We start from the raw sequence: 22160 nt of genomic DNA, 5'->3' as shown, positions 1-22160 counted from the left end.
GAACATCTCAACAGTGACGTCTGGGCTGTTTACCAAAGGATTTGTGGGAGATCTTAAAGATGTGCGTTTGTATCAGGACCCCAGACAACTGCAGTTCCTCCAAAACAGCGAAGGATTTAATGTTCACAAAAGTAATGAGTAGTTCTGTGACTTGTGAAAATAGGTGATTAATGTGTTGTGATAAAGAAATTCATAGAATTGGTTTCTAGAATGTAATAATTTAAGTTCTTTATACACTACTTGTATGACAATCCAAGTTGTATTCATTATGCACCAAATGGAAGAAAACACAAACAGGGAGGACAACTTCCTGGAATGTTAATAAGCGTTTGTGTTGTTTCTTTTATCCATTGTGTGCCCTGATGAACACAACTCTGTTGAAACTGCCAACTCCTCAGTAGATGGTTTATACCCTGAGTATTCCAAACATTAAGAACACCTTCCTAATATTGAGTTGCTCCCCTCCCCTTTACCCTCAGAACAGCCTCCATTCTTTGGGGCATGGACTCCACAAGGCTACTGGCCCATGTGGACTCCAATGATTCCCACAGTTGTGGCTGGATGTCCTTTGGCTGGTGGACCATATTTGATACACACAGGAAACTGTTGAGCATGAAAAACCCAGCAGCGTTGCAGTTCTTGACACACAAACTGGTGTGCCTGGCACCTGATACACCATTCAAAGGCACAAATCTTTAGTCTTGTCCATTTACCCTCTAAATGGCACACACACAAGTCTCACCTGTCTCCTACACTGATTGAAGAGAAACTCAAAGGATCATAGCTTTCACCTGGTCAGTCTGTCATGGAAAGAGCAGGTGTTCTTCATGTTTTGTATACTCAGTGTAAGTCTGATTAGAATATACAGTCCTCTCCTAAAAAGGACATCTTTCTTCTCAACAATAAAAAGATCACCTTTATTACCAGCTGTACATGAACACGGTGCAGAAGGCACACTTGATTTTCGAATGTACATGACAAGCCAAAATGTACATAGACAATATTTGTCGATAGAAAAAACAAAACAATTTATTTCTGTATAGCAATTTAAAAAAATAAAATGGAAAAAACAGAATAAGAGAAGCTGCTTTAATTAAAATGTTTTGTTGTTTTCTGCTACTCAAAATAGTTAGTTTCTCTCTTCGCTGTATTAAATTCATATCAAACTGCTGAAGTCGCCAGAACTTCCCCTCCATCTCTACCCCAACAGTCCATCTGGGTATGCCTGTTATTTTGTGTTTCATGCTATAGAAAACATTCAAAGAATAGTTCAGCGATTTTACATATTAAAAGATTTGTTTCTTTAGCCTGAAAACAATCTATGGACAAGGGGAACGACTACAATCCACACTAAGTATTAGCAACATTAGCGTTTTGGGATCATTTCCCTGTCTAAGTCAGTTTAGCATGTGTTAAATATCATGCCCAAATCATTGCTGCCTCCTTGTCCATAGACTGCTTTTAAAAGGTATGGAAACATGTCAAATCATTGAGCTATCCCTTTAACCACTGGTTGTGATCCATATCAGAGCACAATGCTCAGTGCACCAAGTCACCATGTGACATGCAGAAATATACAGTCAAATTAACACTTTAAAAAACTGGAGATTTTCAAAACTTGAAATATCACCTCAAAGCCTTAACGGTTGGTTTTTAAGAAAGCAGATCTCAGAATGTGTTAATAATCCTACTGAAAGTGTTGACCTCTACTGTATTTTAAAAAGAACATATATATAAAAGGGACAATGCCACTAAAACTGTTGTAGGGTCGACCATCTCGGGGCGGGTCGTACAAAACAACTCATGAGTGACTGTCTTTGGAACTTCTCCTCGATTTCTCATAATCAGAGTCTCTCCTGCTGTGTTTGTGACGGTTCCCGTGGTCACCGTCGCTATGGTGACGTTCTTTCCTCCTCTCGCTGTGACCGTGGCGCTCGTCTTTAGAGTGGTGCCGGCTCCCTCTGTGGTGAGAAGAAGAGTCTTTACTCCGGTCTCTCTCTCTGCTCCGGCTTCTATCCCGTTTCTTTCCCCCCTCTTGGCTGTGGTTCCGGCTCTTCTCTCCGTGACGGGACTCACTGTGGTGCCGGTGTCTCCCGTACTGGTCCCGGTCCTCCTTCTTGTGGCCCGACCCGGGCTGCCTGTCCCAGGGGTTGCTGTACAGAGTCCTCTCCGCTGCCCCCTTCTGGTCCTCTTTGGCAGCGGCGGATGGGGGCAGGTTCGGGTTGGACGATTCAGCGGAGGCAAACCTCTGAGGGTCACCACCGTAAGCTAACGGTAGACCCCCGGGGAAAGAGTTGGGAGATGTGGGACCTGGACCAGGTTGAGCCCACTGTGTTATTCCAGCATGATTATGCATCTGTGGGTCGTGAGGTGGCGGGTACATCATGGGTGGTGGGGGGCCAGTAGGGTAGCTGAAGTTGGTGGGTAGCTGGGGCGGGTGCTGGAAAGGTGGCGGTGCGGTGTTACCGAAGGGGGGGACAGGTGGTGCTGGCTGGTACTGGTAGTCTACAGGAGGTCCTCCAGGCTGGAGGGGGATGGGACCATAGGGACCAACCTGTAGTGGGCCATGGTCTGGAGGTGGGCGTCTGTAGCCAGTCTGGTGGTGGTGGGAGGGGTATCCGTGTTGAGCTGCCATAGGACGATACTTCCTGGTGGTCAGGACAGGAACAGGTTGGGGGTGATCCTGTGATCCTGCTGATTGGACAGCAGTTGGTTCTTCAGTCATATTGGAATACGCAGAGCTTTTCTTCAGGATTCCACTCGGAAGGGGTTTTGGTGTGGGGACGCTTTCCTCGACAGAAGCGTTGGACGTGGCTGTAGGAGACAAGAGAGTAGGTGTCTTCTCTTCTTTGGATTTGTCCTTTTCGCACAACGCAGAATCTCCTTTGTTTAAGGAGCCGTCTGTGTTGGGATCCGTGGAGAGGCTGGCCAGGAACGACTCTGTCGAGACGTCTGGAGGTTTGTCTTTCAGAGAGACCGACGGGCCACGGTAAGCCACACCCTCCTCTTTCGCCAACACGTTGTTGTTAGCGGTAGATGTTTCAGCCAAGCTGGAAGACACAGATTCCTCTGCTTTGACCGTTTTGGGTTCCCTCTTCTTGATGACAAAACCAGTCTGTCTGTGAGCACCAGCGCTGGGACTCTTAGTGGTGGAGCTTCCTGGAGTGGTTGCTGCTCCTCCGTCAGCCTTGGAGGTCTGTGGAGCCGAGGGCTCTCGGCCATCATCACCCAGCAGTGGAGGGTTACCTGAGGAAGGAAGGAGCAAGCCGAAACGTAAGGTGTGGTTCAAAGACATGTTGCTATTATGAGTTAAAAGTAAAAAGTAAACAAAGCTTCAAATTGCAAATGGTGTTGAAGTGAGCACAGGCCTTTTATGTTTAGGTTTACCTGAGAAGTCTGGCAGGGGCAGAAGCTCCCCGCCCCAACTACGCAACACCCCTGGAAGGAAACGTAGTGGTTGGTACCCCTCTTCAGTATCTTCACCTTCAGCTTTCTCAGAGATGTCTGTACTCGACTGTTCTGCTGTGACCACTTCCTCAGCGGTGTTCAGCAATGGTATCTCTTCTCTGTCCCTTTCTTTAGTACTTGAAGCGCACAGAGAGGAGATGTAAGAGTTCTCCTCCTCCTCCCGGGTAACTTCTTTGTTGTTTACAGTAACCGTAGTCGTCGCTGTCTCGGGTTTGCTCTCCGGTATGAACCTGGCCGTTTCGTTGATGTCGACGGGCAGGAAGTCCCGTTTTGGCCTCTGGCGGATGATCAGACCCAGCAGGAGGTTGGGGCGGTTGTTTTCCAGTCCTGTTAAAGAGCAACACCGATGAAAAGCACAGTTTAAAATTGAAATAAAATCATAAAATACATTAAAACAAAATTTCATAAATGGAACATTGGTTGGCCACACCCATGTATTATTTAGATTGCCAAATAAGAATATATTCTGAATGGACTAAGACAACCTAATAACAAAAGTAGGCAAAGTAAATGTTTTTAGATAATAAAGCATCATGATTTACATTGTGAGGATATTGCACATGTTCCTTCATGGGGTCATGAATCATCATGGGTTGGTTTCCCAGACCCAGATTATTAGCTAGAGCAGGGATGGGCAAACTTTTTGGCTCGAGGGCCGCACATTTGAGGGACCAATGTGTCTAAATCTATTCGCGGGCCAGAAAAAGGGCAGTTATTTAAAAATAGATAAGTCCATTATAATTTCTACATAAAAGGAGTTTTTTTATTTGACCAAAATATATATTTTTGAAAGAATTTATTCAAAACGCTCTTCGATGGTGTTAGCATTGTCAGAAATGCTACAAAAAAGAAGGTAGCACATCGTTAGTTCTTAAATAGACAGAAATAAAACAGCTGCACCTCCAGGGCCTTCAGAATGTATTCACATGACTTTCCCCACATGTTGTTGTGTCACTGGCCTATACACACAACACCCCGTGATGTCAAAGTGGAAGTATGATTTTCACAATGCTTAGAAATTAATCAATGTAAAGCTGAAATGTCTTGGGTCAACAAGTATTCAACCCCTTGTTATGGCAAGTCTAAAAAAAAAAGTTCAAGAGTAAAAATGTGCTGAACAAGTCCCATAATAAGTTGGCTGGACTCACTATGTGCAATAGTGTTTAACATGATTTTTGAATGACTACCTCATCTCTGTACCCCACACATACAATTATCTGTAACGTCCCTGAGTCAAGCAGTGAATTTCAAACAGATTCAAAAGACCAAGGACGTTTCCCAATGCCTCGTAGAGAAGGGCACCTGTTGGTAGATGGTTTAAGCTTGGTAAAGTTATTAATTACACTTTGGATAGTGTATGAATAAAAATACAGGCGTCCTTCCTAACTCAGTTGCCGGAGAGGAAGGAAACCGCTCAGGGATTTCACCATGCCAATGGTGACTTTAATGTGAACAGAGAGAAACTTGGCCAAAACTTTAACAAATTGGATAATGAAACTATTTCTGTAATCCAAACATTTGGAATGGTCCGTGGTTATTTAAACAATAATCATGTCAAATCAGTTGTTGTTTTGTGATATCATTAAGGATGGTATAACCAAATAACGTTAACTCCACAAATGTATGTCCCAGTTATCAGATTTACATCTGAATGTTGTGGAACTTACGTGATTTCAGCCTTCTAAAATGAGAATTTTTTCCCCAGTAATCGTGAGCAGACATTATGTCAGCGTCATGTTGAGCAAGTTGGAACCGGTGTTTTTCTGGATCAAACACGTCAAATAAATGGACATTTTGGATATATATCGATGGAATTAATCGAACAAAAAGGACCATTTGTGATGTTTATGGGACATATTGGAGTGACAACAGAAGAAGCTCGTAAGGCATGAATTATATTTTTATTTCTGCGTTTTGTGTCGCGCCTGCAGGGTTGAAATATGTTTCGCTCTTTGTTTACTGGGGTGCTATCCTCAAATAATAGCATCGTTTGCTTTCACCATAAAGCATTTTTGAAATCTGACACGTTGGGTGGATTCACAACAAGTGTAGCTTTAATTTGGTATATTGAATGTGTGATTTCAAAGTTTAATTTTTATAGTAATTTATTTGAATTTGGCGCTCTGCATTTTCACTGGATGTTGGTTAGGTGGGACGCTACCGTCCCACATATCCCAGAGAGGTTAAAACAACCAGAGATTCTGTCGACTGACTTCCCAGAAAATGGACTGGGTGATTTAAAAGAGAGACGACAAAGACATCCAAGCGTAAATATGTGTTGCATTTCTAAATCCGAATGAATGGTTGTTAGGGTGCTAAATATCCATATTTATGATGACCGTATTATTCAACTGTATGTACAGTAGTTGAATTCCTTTGTCTCTTTCCCCATCCCTTCTATTGTGTAACAAGTCGTCATATCGGGTTAATCCACTAGGGACTTTTCATTGCACCATGTTAATAATCAGTATTCAATACTATACTGTGTGCGTGTGTGTTTGTATTTCTGTGTGATTATTTCATTAGTTAGTAAATAATTAAGCTGATTCATCATGGAGACTAGGGCTTGTGCAGATTTATAGGATATTACGACGTCCAGAATGAGACTGAAATAGGAGCAAATGATTCATGGATGACGGATAGTATATCGTGATTCTGATATTCTTGGGTTAAATCGGGAAACGGTAACTTGTTAAATAAACTTTTCCTGTGGTGCCCCAGATGAAATGAATCGCCTAATAATTTAACGTGGCATGTAGTTATTTGAAGACTAGCCGTCATCGCATTAATGGTAGTCACGTCACGACAGAATGGATAAACATTGTAATTACTCCACAATACTAATTTCAATTGACAGAGTGAAAAGGAAGCCTGTACAGAATACTGCAAAAATGTGGTAAAGCAATTCACTTTTTGTCCTGAATACTGAGTGTTATTTTGGGGCAAATCCAATACATTACACCACTCTCCGTATTTTCAAGCATAGTGGTGGCTGTGCCATGTTATGGGTATGCTTGTAATCATTAAGGACTGGGAAGTTTTTCAGGATAAAAAAGAAACGTAATGAGCTAAGCACAGGTAAAATCCTAGTGGAAAACCTGGTTCACTCTGCTTTCCACAAGACAATGGGAGATTAATTCACATTTCAGCAGGACAATAATCTAGAGTTGCTTACCAAGAAGACAGTGAAAGTTCCTAAGGGGCAGAGTTACAGATTTGACTTAAATCTACCCTTGAACGTCAACTAATTATACTATTGTGGGAGTCAGACAAGAAAGAGCTTTGAACAGAGACAATTGAGCATGCTTTTCAGTCTAGGAGTAGGCTTGATCTAGGAAACCAGTACCAGATTAATCCAACATATATATATTTTTTATTAGGATCTCTTTTAGCCAATGAAAGTCTATTCGCACAATATACGTAGAGAGTAGTTGGTTGTTACCTGGGCCATCAAAGGGAACCAATTGGTGTGGGACTTTCTCAATAGCACCCAAGGGGATGAGATACATGTCTTTGACTTGTTTCAAGTTGTTGGCGACCACGCCGAAGCGTTTACGGCTACTGAAGTAGGCATAGAGCAGAGTGTAGTGGATCTCATCCTCGTCAGTCTCAGGGGAGAAACGAATCAAACACACCTCCTGAAAAAAGACCAAAATAAAGGAGGAAAGAAACTCTATTTAACTCCTCAGTTCCTTTAATTTAATACATGTATTTAACCAGGTGGGAAAGTTAATAAATTCCTATTTACAATCATTGACTTAAGTGTCAGGGAACATGTACAAGAAAAACAAATCTCAGACTACATTTTCTGCATTGTACCCCAAAACATAGCTACTATTCATCTCCAGTTCAGGCACAGATTGTCTTGGAAAGATTAATATACTTTTACTGCCCGGGTCACCCATATGTAAAATATGTGCACACACGACTACGCTTTGGATAAAAGTATCTGCTAAATGGCATAATATTGGTATATCCTACTGGCCCATCTTGAGTCTTGGCCAGGTTACTGTAAAAGCTCTTTATGACAACTTCTGATGTTTAAATTCATTGATCATATTTCAAGCAGGTTGGCCTACACTTTGAAGGTACCTTTGTTCCAGTGGCTCTGATTTTGTCCAGGTAGTCCCATACGATCTGTGGGGAGATCCTCCCACCCATCTGGAAACTCTCCGGCAGATCCTGATAACAGGGATTATCACCATCAGCATTTCATCCCATTAATTGATTTTATTTTTTTTTTAAACGTGTCATATTCTATTGAGCATGGTGAAGTTATTAATGACACTTTAGATGGTGTATCAATACAAAGATAGGAAGGATGTTTCTAACTCAGTTGCTGGAGAGGAAGGAAACCTTCCTAAACATTTATAGGCACTTTTAAATATCTTTGTGCAGTTTTACCTCTGTCAGGTGGTCCAGGACACCTGATACAGGGAAGGCTTTAGTGAGGAGCTTGGCCACAGCAGGCATGTTGACAAGCCCTCTCCATAGAGGCTGCAGGTTGGACAGGAAGGAAGCCTCGCCATCTCTGCCACTCATAGACACTGACCTGGAGGCCAGGAATACAAAACAACTTTAGAATAACCCTGCACTTAATTCTGCTTTATTGGTCATTTAATAATAATAATAATAATAATAAACAGTACCAGTCAAAAGTTAGGACACACCTACTCATTCAAGGAATTCTTTATTTGTGCCATTTTCTACATTGTAGAATAATAGTAAAGACATCAAAACTATGAAATAACACATGGAATCATGTAGTCACCAAACAAAAAAAGTATTAAACAAATCAAAATATATTCAAAGCAGCCACCCTCTTCCTTGATGACAGCTTTGCACCCTCTTGGCATTCTCTCAACCAGCTTCATCAAGTAGTCAGTCACCTGGAATGAATTTCAATTAACAGGTGTGCCTTGTTAAAAGTGAATTGGTCTAATTTCTTTCCATCTTAATGCAATTGAGCCAATCAGTTGTATTGTGACAAGGTAGGGGGGTATACAGAAGATAGCCCTATTTGGTAAAAGACCAAGTCCATATTCTGGCAAGAAAAGCTCAAATATGCAAAGAGAAACGACAGTCCATCATGACTTTAAGGTCAATCAATCCAGAACATTTCAAGAACTTTTCTTCAAGTGCAGTTACAAAAACCATCAAGCGCTATGATGAAACTGGCTCTCATGAGGACAAAGGACAGGAAGACCCCGAGTTACCTCTGCTACAGAGGATAAGCTCATTAGAGCTACCAGCCTCAGATTGCAGCCCAAATAAATGCTTCACAGAGTTCATGTAACAGACACATCGACTGTGTGAATCAAGCCTTCATGGTCGAATTGCTGCAAAGAAACCACTACTAAATGGACACTAGTCCTTTGGTCTGATGAGTCCAAATTTGAGATGTTTGGTTTCAACCGCCATGTCTTTGTGAGACGCAGAGTCGGTGAACGGATTATCTCCGCATGTGTGGTTCCTACTGTGAAGCATGGAGGTGGTGTTATGGTGTGGGGGGTGCTTTGCTGGTGACACAGTCAGCGACTTATTTAGAATTCAAGGCACACTTAACCAGCATGGCCACCACAGCATTCTGCAGCGACACACCATCCCATCTGGTTTGTGCTTAGTGGGGCGATCATTTGTTTTTCAACAGGACAATGACCCAACACATCTCCAGGCTGTGTAAGGGCTATTTGACCAAGAAGGAGAGTGATGGAGTGCTGCATCAGATGATCTGGCCTCCACAATCACCCGACCTCAACCCAATTGAGATGGTTTGGGATTTTTTTTAAATTTAACTAGGCAAGTCAGTTAAGAACAAAGTCTTATTTACAATGATGGAACAGTGGGTTAACTGCCAAGTTCAGGGGCAGAACGACAGATTTTTAACCTTGTCAGCTCGGGGACTCAATCCAAAAACGCTTTGGTTACTGGCCCAACTCTCTACCTGTCGCACCACAGGATGAGTTGGACCGCAGAGTTAAGGAAAAGTAGCCAACAAGTGCTCAGCATATGTGGGAACTCCTTCAAGACTGTTGGAAAAGCATTCAAAAGGTGAAGCTGGTTGAGAGAATGCCAAGAGTGTGCAGAGCTGTCGTCAAGGCAAAGGGTGGCTACTTTGAAGAATCTCAAATCTATTTTGATTAATCACCTTTTTTGGTTATAACATCATTCCATGTGTTATTACATAGTTTGATGTCTTCACTATTATTATACAATGTAGAAAATAAAAGTGAAACCCTGGAAGGAGTAGGTTTGTCCAAACCTGACTGGTACAGTACATTTTCTAAATACATTTAGAATGGCCGTGTAACTAACTCAACACCACTTTACTTTGTATGACAATTACATTGATAGCCTTTGATTCTATCACAAGGACGAGAATGATGAAGTACAATATGGCCACTGTGCTTTGCCTTCTATTTGGGTTGTAGGCCGTGTTCCTGGAAAATGACTAACATTTGCGGATGTAAACAGGGGTGACTGACTGACTGTTCTGGGTAATTGACTGATTGATCCAAATACCTCCCCTTGTAGTTGGAGAAGGTTTTGGCGCTGAGGAGGCTCTCCTCTAGGACTTTGAGGTGAAGGTCGTCGTCCTTAGCAGATGAGGAGGGTGTCTCTCCCTCTGTAGAGGTAGTGGTGGCGGACGGTGTGTTCGTGGTCTGTCCCTCTGTAGTGCTGGAGGTAGTAGACTGTGTGTTCTTGGTCAATGCCTCTGTAGTGCTGGTAGCAGACCGTCTCCTCACTACACTAGTGGCCACTTTCACCACTTTGGTAGGAGCCTCCTCCACAGGTGGAGCCATACGTCCTTCACAAATTACAATCCCATTTAGTCCAATACAAAACCACTGGTAAGACTTGACTTAAAGCCACAATCCTGAGTTTGTAGGGCTCATTTGGCATGTTCACCTTTTCTCCTCCTAATCCATCTCCCCTCTAAACACATATCTATAGTACTTCCACTATCCTTCAAGATAAAAGCAGAAACTGAAAGAACAGAATCAGGGCCTACCTGTGCAGATCTTACAGTTGAGGTCAAACAGGTGAGTCTTATGCAGACTGGTTGTATCTTGGAAAATATTGACGCCCTCGGTTGTTGACGACAACGTCTTCTCTTGGGGAACTTCCACTGGCTCCTCTGTCACTTTGGAAACAGCCACAGGCTCTGGCTGGAAGAGTTCAAACAACAACAGTGAGAGTTCATAAGAAATGTATGGACACAGGATAAATAGTATTTCCTTGATTCCTCATTGTCCTCTCCGATGCATGTTTTTCTATTAATTTCACCTTTATTTAACCAGGTAGGCAAGTTGAGAACAAGTTCTCATTTACAATTGCGACCTGGCCAGGATAAAGCAAAGCAGTTCGACACATACAACGACACAGAGTTACACATGGAGTAAAAACAAACATACAGTCAATAATACAGTAGAAATAAGTCTATATACGATGTGAGCAAATGAGGTGAGATAAGGGAGGTAAAGGCAAAAAAAGGCCATGGTGGCAAAGTAAATACAATATAGCAAGTAAAACACTGGAATGGTAGATTTGCAGTGGAAGAATGTGCAAAGTAGAAATAAAAATAATGGGGTGCAAAGGAGCAAAATAAATAAATACAGTAGGGAAAGAGGTAGTTGTTTGGGCTAAATTATAGGTGGGCTATGTACAGGTGCAGTAAAGCTAGTGAGGGAGATGAGCGTTTCCAGTTTCAGAGATTTTTGTAGTTCGTTCCAGTCATTGGCAGCAGAGAACTGGAAGGAGAGGCGGCCAAAGAAATAATTGGTTTTGGGGGTGACTAGAGAGATATACCTGCTGGAGTGCGTGCTACAGGTGGGAGATTCTATGGTGACCAGCGAGCTGAGATAAGGGGGGACTTTACCTAGCAGGGTCTTGTAGATGACATGGAGCCAGTGGGTTTGGCGACGAGTATGAAGTGTGGGCCAGCCAACGAGAGCGTACAGGTCGCAATGGTGGGTAGTATATGGGGCTTTGGTGACAAAACAGATTGCACTGTGATAGACTGCATCCAATTTGTTGAGTAGGGTGTTGGAGGCTATTTTGTAAATGATGTCGCCGAAGTAGAGGATTGGTAGGATGGTCAGTTTTACGAGGGTATGTTTGGCACCATGAATGAAGGATGCTTTGTTGCGAAATAGGAAGCCAATTCTAGATTTAACTTTGGATTGGAGATGTTTGATGTGGGTCTGGAAGGAGAGTTTACAGTCTAACCAGACACCTAGGTATTTGTAGTTGTCCACATATTCTAAGTCAGAGCCGTCCAGAGTAGTGATGTTGGACAGGCGGGCAGGTGCAGGTAGCGATCGGTTGAAGAGCATGCATTTAGTTTTACTTGTATTTAAGAGCAATTGGAGGCCACGGAAGGAGAGTTGTATGGCATTGAAGCTTGCCTGGAGGGTTGTTAACACAGTGTCCAAAGAAGGGCCAGAAGTATACAGAATGGTGTCGTCTGCGTAGAGGTGGATCAGAGACTCACCAGCAGCAAGAGCGACATCATTGATGTATACAGAGAAGAGAGTCGGTCCAACAATTGAACCCCGTGGCACCCCCATAGAGACTGCCAGAGGTCCGGACAGCAGACCCTCCGATTTGACACACTGAACTCTATCAGAGAAGTAGTTGGTGAACCAGGCGAGACAATCATTTGAGAAACCAAGGCTGTCGAGTCTGTCAATCACCACATCCTCATCGGCAGAGTCGAAAGCCTTGGCCAGATCAATGAATATGGCTGCACAGTAATGTTTATCGATGGCGGTTAAGATATCGTTTAGGACCTTGAGCGTGGCTGAGGTGCACCCATGACCAGCTCTGAAACCAGATTGCATAGCAGAGAGGGTATGGTGAGATTCAAAATGGCCGGAATGTCAAGGAGGAGGCAAGGATAGACCAGGGTGTGTTAATTTGGGTAAATACAATTGAGATTCACCCAGAAATGATTAAACAAAGGTCTGAACTATTTCTTAGGAAGAGGACACGCTCAACTCTAAATCCTGAAGAACCAATAATCCAGGAGGTCCATAAAGGTGTTAACAGAACATCTGCAGTGTGTGGGCCTGTCTGGTCATGTCCCTTATTAACCCAGCTTCTACATTTATAAGGACTATGACTAGAGCTGTGGTGGTAACACGGTCACAGTAACAGCATTACCTATGACCACCAACTATTCTAGAACCCAAAATAAATCAAAAAGGAGCAGAACTCACTTGAACAAGAAGCGTGGTGTTTCTTTACATGAGCCGTGTCTTACCTCGGGCTCTATGGCTTCTGGTGCCTTCCCAGACTCCTGGCTCTCAATCTCTATCTCTCCTTTGTGTGTGATCTTGGTGATGGGTCGCCTCTCCGCCTCTCTCTGCTCCTTCTCAATCATCTCAATCGCCTGGGGAGGGGGGGGGGAGGAACGACAAGAACATATTGGTGAATGAATCTCACACAGAAAGAGCAATGATCACAGTCAATTTTGGTAAACGGTCATTGATAGTACAGGTCACACAACCCGTTTTAACTTGTCAACAATAAATCAATATGATTTGGTATGATGACTCAGTTTAACTTACAGGGAGGTGTGATGAACCAATGAGGTAAGCTACATTCATTCTACAAAGCCGTTTCTACACAGTGTTTTTAGGGCAGCTTCACCAGACATAGATGAAGCCTGGTCATGGAATAAAAACATACTCAATAGGGGATCTCCACTGAGAGTCCTATTTAGTCCAGAATTAAGATTAATCTGTGTGGGAAACCTGTCCTTAGAGAACTAGTCAAATACTTTGGAGGAGGAGGACAGGCAGGCAGTGCGTTTTAGTGTTGTTGGAGGAGGACAGGCAGGCAGTGCGTTTTAGTGTTGGAGGAGGACAGGCAGGCAGTGCGTTTTAGTGTTGGAGGAGGAGGACAGGCAGGCAGTGCGTTTTAGTGTTGGAGGAGGAGGACAGGCAGGCAGTGTGTTTTAGTGTTGGAGGAGGAGGACAGGCAGGCAGTGCGTTTTAGTGTTGGAGGAGGAGGACAGGCAGGCAGTGCGTTTTAGTGTTGGAGGAGGAGGACAGGCAGGCAGTGTGCGTTTTAGTGTTGGAGGAGGAGGACAGGCAGGCAGTGCGTTTTAGTGTTGGAGGAGGAGGACAGGCAGGCAGTGCGTTTTAGTGTTGGAGGAGGAGGACAGGCAGGCAGTGCGTTTTAGTGTTGGAGGAGGAGGACAGGCAGGCAGTGCGTTTTAGTGTTGGAGGAGGAGGACAGGCAGGCAGTGCGTTTTAGTGTTGGAGGAGGAGGACAGGCAGGCAGTGTGTTTTAGTGTTGGAGGAGGACAGGCAGGCAGTGTGTTTGAGTGTTGGAGGAGGAGGACAGGCAGGCAGTGTGTTTTAGTGTTGGAGGAGGAGGACAGGCAGGCAGTGTGTTTTAGTGTTGGAGGAGGACAGGCAGTGTGTTTTAGTGCTGGAGGAGGACAGGCAGTGTGTTTTAGTGTTGGAGGAGGACAGGCAGTGTGTTTTAGTGTTGGAGGAGGACAGGCAGTGTGTTTTAGTGTTGGAGGAGGACAGGCAGTGTGTTTTAGTGCTGGAGGAGGACAGGCAGTGTGTTTTAGTGTTGGAGGAGGACAGGCAGTGTGTTTTAGTGTTGGAGGAGGACAGGCAGTGTGTTTTAGTGTTGGAAGAGGACAGGCAGTGTGTTTTATTGGTGGAGGACAGGCAGTCAGTGTGTTTTAGTGTTGGAGGTGGAGGACAGACAGGCAGTGTGTTTTAGTGTTGGAGGTGGAGGACAGACAGGCAGTGTGTTTTAGTGTTGGAGGAGGAGGACAGACAGGCAGTGTGTTTTAGTGTTGGAGGAGGACAGGCAGTGTGTTTTATTGGTGGAGGACAGGCAGTCAGTGTGTTTTAGTGTTGGAGGTGGAGGACAGACAGGCAGTGTGTTTTAGTGTTGGAGGACAGGCAGGCAGTGCGTTTTAGTGTTGGAAGAGGGCAGGCAGTGCGTTTTAGTGTTGGAGGAGGAGGACAGGCAGGCAGTGCGTTTTAGTGTTGGAGGTGGAGGACAGACAGGCAGTGTGTTTTAGTGTTGGAGGAGGAGGACAGACAGGCAGTGTGTTTTAGTGTTGGAGGTGGAGGACAGACAGGCAGTGCGTTTTAGTGTTGGAGGTGGAGGACAGACAGGCAGTGTGTTTTAGTGTTGGAGGTGGAGGACAGACAGGCAGTGCGTTTTAGTGTTGGAGGTGGAGGACAGACGGGCAGTGCGTGTTAGTGTTGCTTACGTGTCGATTCTCTCTCTGTCTCCAAGCAGCCAGTTCTTTTGAGGCCAGTTCCTCAGGACTCATCCTTATCAAAGTGCCAGGAGAAATCTCCCCTTTCAGAACCCTCTTGAATAACACCTGAAATACACAAGTTATAAAGTCACATAGCTTGATGAACTGGTATCAAAATGTATTTTAGATCATGTTTGCGTTGTATATACGTTTTATGTAGTTAACGTTCAAAACGCATATCATTTCGAGACCAAGTTACTACAAGCTGGGACAAAATCCAGTATAATGTCCATAAAATGTCAGCATCAAAGAGTCAGTATTGTCTCAAAGAGAATTCATTGCCTCAAATTTGTTAACATAAACGACTTACATTGTTTTTGGTGTCTTTGAGGTTGAACATCAAGCTCCGGTACTTGCTCTTGTATTTGCAGTCTGTGTCTCTGTAGAAGGCAAACAGCTCTCTCTCAGTCTTCTTGGCCACCTCAGCAGCCTTCTCTGGTGACGCCTGGAAATCAGACTCCTTCAGCCTGAGACAATGTAGGGCACAATAGAGGATTACACCGGAGGAAAATAGAGGATCACCACCCTTCTCTACAGGCAGATACACTACATGGCTAAAAGTATGTAGACACCCCTTCAAATTAACAGATTCTGCCATTTCTGCCAAACCTGTTGCTGACAGCCATGCAATCTCCACAGGAAAACACTGGCAGCAGAATGGCCTTACTGAAGAGCTCAGTGACCTTCAACATGGGACCGTCATAGGACGCCACCTTTTCAACAAGTCCGTCAAAGTTCTGCCCAGCTAGAGCTGCCCCCGGTCAACTGTACGTGTGGTTATTGTGAAGTGGAAACGTCTAGGAGCAACAACGGCTCAGCTGCAAAGTCAAAGACCACACAAGCTCACAGAATTGGACCGCCGAGGGCTGAAGCGCGTAGCGTGTAAAAATCGTGTCCTCGGATGCAACAATCACTACCAAGTTACAAACTGCCTCTGGAAGCAACGTCAGCACAAGAACTGTTCGTCGGGAGCTTCATGAAATGAGTTTCCATGGCCGAGCACTACAGCATACAATGACATTCTAGACGATTCTGTGCTTCCAAATTTGTGGCAACAGTTTGGGGAAGGCCCTTTCCTGTTTCAGCATTACAATGAACCCGTGCAAAGTGAGGTCCATACACAAATGGTTTGTCGAGATCAGTGTGGTAGAACATGACTAGCCTGCACAGAGCCCTGACCTCAAATCCATCGAACAACTTTGGGATGAATTGGAACGCCGACAGTGAGCCAGGCCTAGTCGCCCAACATCAGTGCCCGACCTCACTAAAGCTTTTGTGGCTGAATGGAAGAGAGTCCCTGTAGCAATGTTACAACATCTAGTGGAAAGCCTTCCCAGAAGAGTGGAGGCTGTTACAGCAGCAAAGGGGGGGCCCAACTCCACATTAATGACCATGATTTTAAATGAGATGTTCGACAAGCAGGTGTCCACATACATTTGGCCATGCAGTGCATCATCAGACTGTTATAATGGTTATTAGTGTTGTTAAGTTACTGTTATAACATGTTTAATGACCTCTTCAGGAGGATGTCCTTCAGGGCGTCACGGACGCTCCGTCTGATCTGGTCAACAGACACCGGTTTCTTAGAGGAGGGAGACGACACCTTGGGCCTCTTGGTCTCCTGTTTGACTGACACTCCTAACGGGACACAGCCACAGAGAGTAGGGCATGTTCATTAGGGCACCTTGTAGTACAACATTTTAAAATGTTTGTTTTTTCTTCCAATTGAAAACAAGCGTTTCTTATTGGACAAATTCATATATTCCCTCCCGTTTTACAGTTTCATGCCGACTGAGCACGACTCCTGTGAGGGACATGGACAGCAGAATGTAGAAGCACACAACACACCTGATTTCTGTGTAGAATCTTTGACCTCAGTCGACTGTCTTCTTTCCACAGAGTCCTGTTACAGAGTGAGACACAGCCTCAGTGAGATTCTAAATGATCTTACAAATTCAATTGTATTTAAAATGTTTGTTTTTCTTGTTTCTTGCAGGGCATCGTGGTGCTGAAAACATAACCACCATTTTAAAAATGTCCTCAAGACAGACGTTGAATAGAATCACCGTGGTAACCTAACACTCTTCCATCCATGTGTACACATGCAGGGAATAAAGAGGAAGTGAAAAGAGGTCAACCAGCCGTTGAGTAGTGCCAACACTGGCTTTCATACATATCAGCTGAATAAACTGAGGACAAAACCTGCACCACTACATTTAGTCAATGGTAGAGCTTGAAGACTACGCGTCTAAAACATTTAGGTGTTGAATTTAAGATTTTGACAACAGATAATATGCATATAAAGGTTTATCATCCAATCTCTTCTCATAGGCTTTAAGATCATAAATATGCACTGACCCGATGGTAATCCAATGTTACAGCTCCATTTAAGATTAATATTCTAATCCGGTATTCAGGCCTACATTAAATTGACAAAAAAATGAATGATAATTAAAGCATACATTGCAGGCTACTAGCAGAGTGAACCTTACCTTTCTGAAGGGCCTGACTCCCCCGGAGGTGACAGGATGTGGGGACGGCTGTTTCTGCTTTGCGGCCATCTTGTTGTCCTGGGTCTCAGAGGGCTTCTGCTGTCCCTCTGCCCTGGCCTCCCCTTGCACAGCACCGCCTGGCTCCTAAGGAGAAGAAGATAAATAACATGAAATGTTAGTAATATATTTAACCACAAGTTAAAATAAACTTTGAGATAGTGCAACTTAAAAATCAATCCATTGACCTTGCAGCACTTCAGAGAAACACACTCCCTTCTCCATTAAGATCTAAACCTATTCCTAGTGCAGTAGAAATCGATGAACAGACCTTGGTGGTGGTGTACTGGTCCTTGGTACAGCACTGTAGACAGACATACTCCTGGTCCCCCCCTTCCATCTGCTTCACCTTGGCCAGGTCCAGACCAACACAGTCCCCATGGAACCAGTCATCACAGTGCCCACAGCCCACCATGAACCTGAACAGAACAAAAGCACAGACGGATAAACAGACACGGATGCACAAAACAAACCTGTTTAGAAGAACACAAGCTCACTTCCCTGGGAATATTCTACTTGTTCATTGTGGTAATTTAGCCTAAGATGTAACAACTTAGTAATAACAGGTTTACAATGTTGCTTAAGTACTACATTGTATATTCAACTCTAATCACTTTGGTGCAAAGAACAAAATTCTTACTTGTTACTATGTGGCTTATTGCACAATCCACAGTTCTTGTTTGGATCCCACACAACGGTCTCACTATTTGCAGGTTCCTTTTCTGGTCCCTTCCCAGATTCTTTCGCCTGTTCTTCTTCACTGGTTTCCTTCTTCACGACGGCAGGAGCGTTGTCGGGGATGAAGAGCTGTGGTTCCTCCACGGAGATGCTTCTGCTGACGTTCCTGCTTCTCTGTTTCTGAAGACACTTGTCTGGCTTCTTCACTTTAGGCTCGTCTTGCTCCTCCTCCTTCTCCTCCTCCGATGTCTCCTTCTGAGGATTGGCACGTTTACATGGTGTCCAGCCAAACTGGGGTTGTGGTTGGGTGTCGGCCACGTGAGAGTTAGACGGTTTGGTTGTAATCGTCGTTCCGGGCGACATACCAGGAGGACGCTTTCCAGACGGCAGTGGTTTTTTGACCAGCCCGCCGCGGCCCACGTCAGGTAATCTCTGCTTTAGTTTCACAGGACGCCCGTCGTGCGTCCTCCGAATCTTAGGGCCGGGTTGAGCTGGGTTGAATTCACCTCGCCTTTTCAAGGACACGATGACTTGTTTGGCTTTCATTTCGTCCATCTTGTGCATGTTGCCTCTCTGGTGGAGCCTCCTCCCCAGGGGGTGCTGTTGGGTTCCTTTGGGCCCCTTACCAGCTAACAGGTGCTTGTTCTTAGCGGAGGACAGTGCTGACGGTTTCAGCTTAGGCTGCTGCTTTTTGGCTGGATTATCAGTGGTAGGAACTTTGCTGTTTGGCAGGTGCTGCTGCGCTGCTTTCTTGATGCTGGCATCTTTCCTCTCCCCCGATGGATCATGCTTCTGAGAATCACTGTGGTCGAGTTTGGTCTCGACCAAGCAAGGACTACCTGGAAGCGCCCCGTTGGAGGCCTGAACGTCATTGGGGTTGACGTAAGGTCCTAGCCCCAGGGGCAAGTCGTCAGCACAGTACTTCACGAAGAGCTGAGCAGCACCCACGCCCCCTCCACTCCCTGCAGTGGGATTCTGTATGTGTAACGGTTCCTCTTGTACCATAGTGTATTCCATCCCTTCACCGTACAGCGAGCCATCCTCATAACATTCGTCAGTGGTTTCAGCTGATGTGAAAGCGGTAAAGGAGGGTCCCGGGAGAAGCTCGATTTTGAAACCCCCGAATGTGACCGTCAACCTCTGTAACACAACGACAGGGTTCATCGACGAGCCCAAGTCAAGGTCGTTGATATTCACCCTGCCGCCACCCAGGTGAAGCTCTCTCCTTAAATCATCAGCAGTAGTGATCTTGTCACTCAGAGTGGACTTCTTTCTAGGTCTCCCAGGTTTTCCCGGGGGCTTTTTGTTGTTTGAAGACCCTCTGCCTGCACTTCGCTCTGGAATTTAAAGTCACACTCTGACATTTCTCATTTGACAATATAAAACAAAGCAATAAGGCAACCAAAGTGAATTCTAAACTAGACACAACATCAACTTTTCATACTAGGAAAATGAAAGTGTGTGGGGGGGGGGCTTGAATTCACATGGCTTTGTATTTCGTGTCCTACCTTGTCAATGATAATAGCTGTATTTAGTGTTAATCACAGTAATGCTCCCGGTGTAGTCCTATTGACATAAAGTCCTCTCTCCACCAGAGGCCTCGCTCCATCCCTTCAAACTGCTTCTCCCACCTGCCCGTCTCCCCGCTCCAACCCTTCAAACTGCTTCTCCCACCTGCCCGTCTCCCCCTTCAAACTTGCTCTCCCACCTGCCCCACCTCCAACCCTTCAAACTGTCTCCCCGCTCCAACCCTTCAAACTGCTTCTCCCACCTGCCCGTCTCCCCGCTCCAACCCTTCAAACTGCTTCTCCCACCTGCCCGTCTCCCCGCTCCAACCCTTCAAACTGCTTCTCCCACCTGCCCGTCTCCCCGCTCCAACCCTTCAAACTGCTTCTCCCACCTGCCCGTCTCCCCGCTAAAACCCTTCAAACTGCTTCTCCCACCTGCCCGTCTCCCCGCTCCAACCCTTCAAACTGCTTCTCCCACCTGCCCGTCTCCCCGCTCCAACCCTTCAAACTGTTTCAACCACTTGCCTGTCACTACATAACAGCACAAAAATAATATATACATAAAATACACTCCATTGTAAAATGGAATTGTTGCTAACCTGGGGTAACTCCTAATGCGTATTTCCTGGGTCTGCCAACAGACCGTTTGACTGGCGGAGTCTCTGTACCAGCCAACCCACCACCAGCGGTACCGAGGATACCCTCTGTTGCACCAACATCAACATCTGTAACTACTGGGGGAAGAGAAGATTAGAGATTAAATAATAACTTAGAATTATTTTAGAAGCATTAACAAACATCAGTAGTTACAAATAGTGGTTTCTATAAACACCCGTCGACATGGCTTGTACTTTCAATTGAAGTCGTACAAAAGTAATTCTCACTACAAATACCTGTTGCTTCGGCGATCTGGAAGTTGGCGTCTTCATTATCTAAGATATTGAAGTGTGAACTTGCAGATCCAAACATGGGATCTTTATCACTAAGCATGTTCCTCAGTGAGTCTCCCAGCTGGTCGACACCTGTTCCAAAGTCATTACTTGCTTCACATTCCAAGTTCTGCCCTATCAGCATGGAGTCATCCAACTGGTCACTGGGAATCAAATGGTTGAAAGTGTCCACTACATCCATGAATGCTGTTCCCTTCCTGTCAGCTCTGCAGGGATAAGAGGATAGGGTATTAATAACATAGGCTACAGTACAGACAACAGAGATGGCTCAGATTCAGAACAATCTATTTCAATCTTCAGACACTCCATATCAAATAGGTCCTCTATACAGAAGGAGTCAACAGCCATGTAGACAAGATAGCTAGTACATTAACTTTCATGACATTTCTAAAAACAGTTCCCGTGCGGCAAATGCAACATTGACAACAAGCTAAAGTTAACTACCATTATAAATATTTCAGAAGAACATCAGTTAGCTAGCCAGCCAGGCTACCTTGCTATATTATATGGCGTTGCTAGCAAATTAATGAGAGATTAACTAATACTTACTGTCAGGACTGACAGCTCCAGATAACTTCATTACAGGACTGCAAACACAATGTGTTTAGCTCCGTTTATGATATCTAGAAAGAGTCTAAAACCAAAAACTTTCATCAGAGTGGCAGGAATCAGATGCAGACTGGTGCACTAGCTCGGGGTCGTTAGCAACTAGCTACTTCCAGTTAGCATAACAATCCAGTTAGCTAGCGTACCTAAACGTAATTTACTGAGGGCGAGGATATACATGTATGCATTTACGCCAAAACTACTCAATCTTTATGGTTAGCTAATTGATGCTACCAATGGATGCATGTGCCATATGAATGGCAGCCTTCGTTGTAAAGTTAGCTAGGCTAGTCCTGTAACTGCAGCTAACCAGTTACTGTAGCTAACTTAGCTAGCTGGCAAACAAACTAGTGCAGGCCTGACAGCGACATGATAAGCTTTCCTTGCACCATTCCCATAACAAAATATTTAACTACTTGGTCGTACAACTACAGAATACACGTAGTTAGTTAAGCATGCACAACAAATCATAGCTTATACAAATAGTCTCGTTTAAAAACAAATAGGGAAGCTAGCAAATGTACATATTAGTTAGTCATCCAGCAGCGAGGAACATGATAGGCCGCGAGTTTGTTTGTAGCCTGCAGCTACCTAGCACCACTGATCACGCCCCCTAATTCGTCTCATTGGACGCCTCCACTGAGGACGTTTCAATATTCACAGCGACATTCGTGTATAATGGCACTTACACTCCTCTACTGTGTCAACGCCACTGCATTCCGGAGCGATTCTAGTAGCTTTACACAGTGTTTTAGCTAAATCCCCGCCACTTCCTCGCTGCGCACCGCCGCCATTCGCCACTGCCTCCTGCAAGCTACTCCGAAGATTTTAATAACTAACCCAAGATAGACCACCGCGTGTCGTTTCCAATGGGAGCTCATGAGTCATAGTGGACAGAACAAGCAAGGAGGAGGGGCAGAGACAAGAACGAGCGAGGAAGATCCCATTTGCTCGTTCCTGCATGTATTTACATATTTCCGTTGGGGAACGCCTACTTTGTGAAGTGCGCGTGTACAAAAACTAAATTCGCCCGAGCACTCCTTCTGAACAACGCGATTAAAAAAAAAAAATTGACAGAGTGTAAAGTTGACAAATTCTAGTT

At 44.6% G+C, this 22160-nt stretch overlaps 1 protein-coding gene across 3 annotated transcripts; it reads right to left on the bottom strand.

Moving 5' to 3' along the window:
- Positions 1-901: 901 nt before the first annotated feature.
- On the bottom strand, positions 902-21960 carry phf3 (PHD finger protein 3). 3 transcript variants are annotated; one of them, XM_064958766.1, is made up of 19 exons: positions 21748-21960; positions 21002-21086; positions 20396-20658; positions 20102-20236; positions 17957-19331; positions 17588-17735; positions 17260-17403; positions 16616-16670; positions 16282-16405; positions 15078-15234; positions 14717-14833; positions 12734-12862; positions 10481-10637; positions 9991-10276; positions 7873-8020; positions 7561-7650; positions 6911-7106; positions 3388-3795; positions 902-3246 (listed from the first exon to the last, which is right to left on the bottom strand). In XM_064958766.1, exons 3-19 carry the CDS (start codon positions 20631-20633, stop codon positions 1802-1804), a joined length of 5352 nt encoding a protein of 1783 aa, XP_064814838.1. In that variant the 5' UTR covers positions 20634-20658; positions 21002-21086; positions 21748-21960; the 3' UTR covers positions 902-1801. The 3 variants fall into 3 exon arrangements, with proteins under 3 accessions (XP_064814838.1, XP_064814839.1, XP_064814840.1); XM_064958767.1 differs by lacking the exon at positions 21748-21960 and adding an exon at positions 21583-21636; XM_064958768.1 differs by lacking the exon at positions 21002-21086.
- Positions 21961-22160: the final 200 nt, after the last annotated feature.

This window comes from Oncorhynchus masou, unplaced genomic scaffold, assembly GCF_036934945.1.
Source record: "Oncorhynchus masou masou isolate Uvic2021 unplaced genomic scaffold, UVic_Omas_1.1 unplaced_scaffold_1345, whole genome shotgun sequence".
NCBI classification, from domain to species: Eukaryota; Metazoa; Chordata; class Actinopteri; order Salmoniformes; family Salmonidae; genus Oncorhynchus; species Oncorhynchus masou.
Note: the sequence above shows the minus strand (reverse complement) of the source record. Positions and strands in the feature narration are given on the sequence as shown.

Excerpts from the sequence above, each read along its gene's own strand:
- phf3 (XM_064958766.1), bottom strand. The coding sequence starts at position 20,633 with ATGGATGTAGTGGACACTTTCAACCATTTGATTCCCAGTGACCAGTTG. Across the intron at positions 7,651-7,872 it reads TCCTGGACCACCTGACAGAG|GATCTGCCGGAGAGTTTCCA; the intron begins GTAAAACTGCAC and ends CCCTGTTATCAG. Across the intron at positions 3,796-6,910 it reads GGTTCCCTTTGATGGCCCAG|GACTGGAAAACAACCGCCCC; the intron begins GTAACAACCAAC and ends GCTCTTTAACAG.